This window comes from Dreissena polymorpha, chromosome 4 (assembly GCF_020536995.1).
Source record: "Dreissena polymorpha isolate Duluth1 chromosome 4, UMN_Dpol_1.0, whole genome shotgun sequence".
In the NCBI taxonomy this organism is placed as follows: domain Eukaryota; kingdom Metazoa; phylum Mollusca; class Bivalvia; order Myida; family Dreissenidae; genus Dreissena; species Dreissena polymorpha.
In genome coordinates, this window is record NC_068358.1 from 15,864,741 (window position 1) to 15,870,893 (window position 6,153).

General features: G+C 35.9%; 1 protein-coding gene across 1 annotated transcript; it reads left to right on the plus strand.

Moving 5' to 3' along the window:
- Positions 1 to 267: 267 nt before the first annotated feature.
- LOC127877381 (ATP-dependent DNA helicase PIF1-like) lies at positions 268 to 2,730 on the plus strand. Its single transcript, XM_052423149.1, has 3 exons — positions 268 to 489; positions 1,173 to 1,373; positions 2,616 to 2,730. The coding sequence occupies exons 1-3, from the start codon at positions 398 to 400 to the stop codon at positions 2,710 to 2,712; spliced, it is 390 nt and encodes a 129-aa protein (XP_052279109.1). The 5' UTR covers positions 268 to 397; the 3' UTR covers positions 2,713 to 2,730.
- Positions 2,731 to 6,153: the final 3,423 nt, after the last annotated feature.

Genomic DNA, 6,153 nt, shown 5'->3' on the forward strand with positions numbered 1-6,153 from the left:
CAATTTATAATGCTGTTTTATTAATCATTTGACCTTGAAAGGTTTGAAACATTATGATAACTGGGTTATTATGACTTTATGAGCAACTTCTCTAGTATTGGCACAGTGTATTCAAATGTCGTCTTGTGCGAGATGAGAGAGTGTCCCAATGGAGCTAAACAAAATCTCTTGACAGGTTGCCTTAACCTTTAAGGTTAGGTAATAACAATTTCAACTGTGTGTATGATGCTCATGCATGGAAGACATCTTTTCTGCACCAAGCTGACCTACGAGTGTATACGCATGGGAAACAATTTGTCTTTAGAAAAATCTCCTTTATACTTTCATTTGGTGCGACTGAGATGAAATTAAACTTCATTTGACAGAGTATTCTTATATTTCAGTGTTCAATCCATCTATGAATGAGAGCAGAGCATGGAGAAAGCAGTATCCTTTTACATTGGCATTCGGCCTCACTATCCACAAGGCACAAGGAATGACACTTGACAGGTACAGTAACAGGCCTACAATGAGTGGGAGCTTTCATATTGTTGATGCTTTGCCAGAAGCCTCAACTAGTGATCAGTAAATGTCACATGGAGACTAGCATTTTGACTTTCTTTTGAAGTTGTTTTTGGTAAGAAACTAATGAAATAAGAAAGTTAAATAAAAAAAGATCTTTACTTCAGGATATAAATAATTATTATTGTGATTTCATAGTATAACAATGTTGCTTTGTATGACATGTATAAGGTCTATTTATTATCACATATCACATAAATCTACAGATATTGCCATTAACCATTTCCATGTTTCACACAAATATTCTCATAATGAGCAATGTGTCCCTTTATCACAATGATTTGTACCCTACCTATTGAATTTCTTAGAATTCCATTACAATTTTTATTGTCTTGTGCCAGGCTAATGAAAAAGTATTAATACTGAACGTAAATGGCTGTCTGAACTCAACATGGTTCGGATGAAAATCATTTGAACTGGATCACAAATAAATATTTTCTTACATAATACATAGATAATTAAACACTCAATAATTCTTTAGCACATGCTCAAAATTGTTTAGTGTGGAGACTTGTAAGAAAACCTTAGTTCTATTAGACACGTTTAAAACATGTTACATTGTAACTGTTATGTATGTTTATATATTAATTCACACACAACACTTTAAACAGGGTTGAGGTAGACTGTAGGGATATATTCCGGCCTGGGCAGCTGGGCGTGGCACTCTCACGTACAAGAAGACCAGAAGGACTGCGGGTCATCAACTTCCATCCGAGATATGCACTGAAACCTGCAAAGAAAGTGACAGACTTCATGGATCAGATCCCAAAGGAAACACTGACAGATAAGAGCTGTTGCCATATAAAGATAAGGTAAATATTCAACTGTTAGCTTGAATTAGTTTTGGCAGCGACTAGTTTTGATCCTGTTGTGCAATAAATGAAGACATAACAGAAAGAAAGAACCTCCTTTAATAACAGTTGATTGGATTTAAAACTATAGACACTGGCTTAATACAAATAAGTTTTTAAAAAATTACTTGTTTATGACTTTATTAAGTCATTTCAAAGTTTTCATTACATTTTTTATATGGGGCAGATGATAGAGATTTGTTGGATTCGAACTTAATAAGGTGTGTTTCAATGGGCCTATTATACAGGAACCCTTATACGTAAAACATAAATGGCATATTTGAAATGTGCAAAGCAGACCACAAGTTTAGAATTATGAGCATGTAACACATTCATTAATGATTACAACACTCAGCATTAACTCATTTATGCGTAGTGGACTCTCCCATCCTTCTAAATTGGATCAATTTATTTCCAAAATTAGCGATATCTGGTCTATTTATTTCTATATTTAGAATATTTCTTACAGAAATTCCTGTAAGCAAACAGCGCAGACCCTGATGAGACGCCACATCATGCCGCGTCTCATCTGGGTCTATGCTGTTTGCCAAGGCCTGTTTTCTAGACGCTGGGCATAAATGGGTTAAAACTGCATCCTGATCTTTCCATGAATAAGTTCTGCTTTATTTGCATTTTCATGTACATTTTAACTCGTGTGAACCTGTAACAATTTGTAGACAACTTTAAAGGGAGGTTCTCTTTTTTTCATGCAATAATCTATTTAAAATAATGTACTTGTTGACACTTTGTTATCATGAATAGGAAGGCGTCAAACAAATACACCAAACTTGTATTTTTTCTTCTCTTGTTAACATACTTTAAGAGTAACATATGCAACAGGTGTAGGTAAGAAAACAGCATTTTAAGCAGCTGTTTTTGCATGTTATATTTAACTTATGATGTTCATATGTGAATAATGGACCCGCATTGATATACTGAAAAAGTTTTTTGTCAAATCTAAAATTTTAAACGTTACAAAAAAAGGTAAGAACCCCCCCCCCCCCCCCTTAAAATTATTGTCTATTTAATTGCACATATCAATTTTGATCAGATGTTTAAAGACTATAATCCTTTGAAAACATTTTATTAAGTAGACAAAATTCAACAGACAAACTCTCATTGTTTGGTAAAGAGTTATTAGTGTAGCATTTACCTGAACTGAAGTCTCGGCCTTCTTCCATTTCAAAGTGTTCAATGTTGCAGGCAAGAGGGCCCTATGCTTACTGGTGACCAAGGAGACGATGAAGATTACACACAGGAGCAGCCCATGATGACAGACCCAACTGTTGAAGAGAGGTAAATACTACTTGTAAAATTTACTTATACAGTTTCTACCCAATTTTTCCATTGAGTTGGTAAACCCATCTTTAAAAAGTAGGGTTATATTACTTGCTTAGCTTATTTCGGTCGGTCAGTAGGTAGACCGGTATGTTGGTCAGTAGACCAAACTGTTTCAGATCACTAACTTGAGAACTATACAACCTACAATCCTCATAATTATTTGGTATGGAGGTTGGTCATGAGCAGTAGATGACTCTAGGTCAGTAGGTCAATGTCATTTGGTACAATAAAGGTCCATGATAGATAAATTGATTTTGATAAATAACTTGAGATTCTTACAACCTACAATCCTGATATGTTATGATTTTTGTCGTGTTTATTTTATGCCCATGAAGGGTGGCATACGGTTTTTGAATTGTCTTTAAGTCAGTTATTCTGTCCGTCCTAAAACTATAAAATTTGTCATAACTTTTGCAATATTGAAGATAGCAACTTGATATTTGGCATGCATGTGTATCTCATTGATCTGCATATCTTGAGTGGTGAAAGGTCAAGTTCAAGGTCATCCTTCAAGGTCAAAGGTCAAGATCAAAGTTTGCAATATTGAAGATAGCAACTTGATATTTGGCATGCATGCGTATCTCATGGAGCTGCACATTTTGAGTGGTGAAAGGTCAAGGTCATCCTTCAAGGTCAAAGGTCAAATATATGGCTTCAAAGTGACACAGTAGGGGGCATTGTGTTTCACGAACACAGCTCTTGTTTCTGTCAATGCATTATGAAACGGTGTAATTATGATCCAAAACAATCTTATTATGAGTATATGCACACACATTTGGGATTTAGGCACAAATGCTTTTTAAAAAGGATTAATACATAATTAATCCTTGAAAACATTGTGACAAAAGGAGATATTGCCCATCAGGTTCTATTTATTTTTTAGTCAAAATATTTCCAAATTTCGCATGCTAGAGGATGCAAGAATGCATCTGTTGACATTTAAAGAGAAAATATTATCTCACCCTCACCACTCATATACTTATGGCTTTGATGTTTTTTGTAACTGTCGTTGATGGTTTTTTCCTTTTTGTTTTGGCCTTCATGTCCACCAGAAATGGAACAGACGCTGTTGATTTTCCTGCATTGGATTTATGGGATATGGTTGTCTGTTCTATTATTATACTGTTTATAGTTTTCTTGTACTGAACAACATTTGGGTTCGCATTGGCGCCATTATAAGTAGAGCGTTGCTGACAAAACACATTTTCAATTACATCAGAATTTATCAAACCTGGTGTAATCACTGATGGAACGTCAAGCCCCATTTTACACAAACTTATGAATCCTCTGATGGTGATGTGAATGTCTTCATGACACTATGCTGACAAAAGACATCCTGACATCTCTTTCTTTGACATAGAGTTATTTTGCTGTATGGTTGATTCTCAATCCGTAAACCATGTGTCAAGGCTTTCAAGTTGCCTTAAGCGCTCATCACTTTTGTCCTTTATTGGCCGTATATCCCTGAATATATGAATGAGTTGTGATGTCTGTTCTATCAACTCAACAAGCCCATTTAACACTGCACCTTTTTCGCCTAAATTTTCCTTGTAAACCTTCAGAGCATGCAGCATGCCGGCATCCAACACCTGCTCAGCAAGGTGATTTCTCATTTTTGATTGAGAGTCCAAGTATACGTGTTCATTGGTCAATTTTCGATGAAGTTGAAGCCCGTTTTGCCGATCCAATAGATAAAAATCAATAAGCATGTCCCAATGAATTTCATATTCTCTGATTTTGACAGTTCTTGTGTACTTAACATTCTTTTCCCGGTCCCCACTTTTTTGTAAAATATTTTGTAAAATAAGCATGTCCCAATGAATTTCATATTCTCTGATTTTGACAGTTCTTGTGTACTTAACATTCTTTTCCCGGTCCCCACTTTTTTGTAAACTATTGCGGATTTTCTTCAATACGTGTGATATGTCCATGATAAATGCAACTGGTTGAGGGGTGCAGGGGCTTATTGCAACATAACTTTTGAAATTGTCAACACACAGGTGTAAAAAAGATCTATTTACCTGTGCGCCGTCCATGCTAGTGTACATCACTTTAAATCCAAAAGTATAGAGCAAGTAGACTGCCCGCCAAAATAATGAAACTAATTCCGATGCCTGGATATTATCAGTCACAAAGTGGGCAAAGGGAAATCGGAACCCGTTGAAGCCTAGAAAGAGAAGCTGCAGTATGTGGGTTCCTATTGCCTTTTCCCTAATTCCAGTTCGCAGCTGTCGAAAGGCATCCCCCTCTGCCCCCATATCAGTTAAGCCACTCAGTTCTAGAACGCTTCCATTTTTCTCTATTTGTATGTCCTGTTGAATCGACATTTCATCAAATATTATACCACCAATTCGTTGATTTTCCTCCATTTTACGTCTATTGGCTTCCTCCCACATCCATTTGACCGAGCTATCAAAGCCAGGTTCTTGTTTCAACGCATTTTTGTATTGGATAAGTATCCTCTTTGATGGCAACACCAACATTTTGCTTTCACAAAGCATTTCGTAGCATTTTGGGCTCCGATTGTACAGTTGTAATGCAGTTCCAATGAAGCTCTTTGACCACCGTCTGCCTTTTGGATGTCTATCAACATGTTTGGATTGTTCTAACAACATAGCAATCATTTCTTTTGGTGCATTAGGGAAAACCTTTGCAATGTCTTGAATGCTAGTTTCTTTTTCCATCACACACATTGCATTTAACTGACAGTCATCTTTAACACGTGGCAATGTAGATTTCGGGGAAACATTTTCCTTTTCCTTAACACGAAATGTCATTTTCTGGCAGATCCTGCATGTGTTTGACTTTGATATAAATGCCACAGTCTTTGAACAATTAAGAGACCTCAATACTCTGAAATTTTCTCTCGCATCACAACAGTTTTCAAGAGTGTGGTACTTACTAATTATTACAGTTTTTGTAAATTTTAACCCATTGCACAACCTTATAAGTTCAACTATTTTGAAAAATGCCATTATGTGATTGCATTTCAAAGTTAATGATGGTGTAATCTCATGTTTTGACAAGTCTATTTTCTTTCCTGCCACATAAACTTCTATAGGTCCCGTAGAATTAAATATCAATGTTTTCATGACATGGTTGCCATTTGATATGCAACCACTGTCACATTCAAAAATAACTTGTTTCTCACAGCTCGACTTTAAAACAAAAGCAGTTGAACACAGACTTTGTATTTCTTTAAAGTCTAGGTCATCATTTAGGTCCTCTTGGGGTTGAACTAGTACACCCTCATAAATCGTTTTTTTTTGTTTTGCCAACAATCACTCTTCTTTTCCGAATGTTAGGAAACAGGCATTTAAGGATTTCCCCGAAGGCGTGCTGTGTTGGAAGATTTTCACTTTGCATGGATTCTATCTTTTCAAACTTGTATGTTTCATAA

Coding starts and splice junctions, on each gene's coding strand:
- LOC127877381 (XM_052423149.1), top strand. CDS start 398: ATGAATGAGAGCAGAGCATGGAGAAAGCAGTATCCTTTTACATTGGCA. Junction 490..1,172: donor CAAGGAATGACACTTGACAG/GTACAGTAACAG, acceptor CACTTTAAACAG/GGTTGAGGTAGACTGTAGGG. Junction 1,374..2,615: donor TGTTGCCATATAAAGATAAG/GTAAATATTCAA, acceptor TCAATGTTGCAG/GCAAGAGGGCCCTATGCTTA.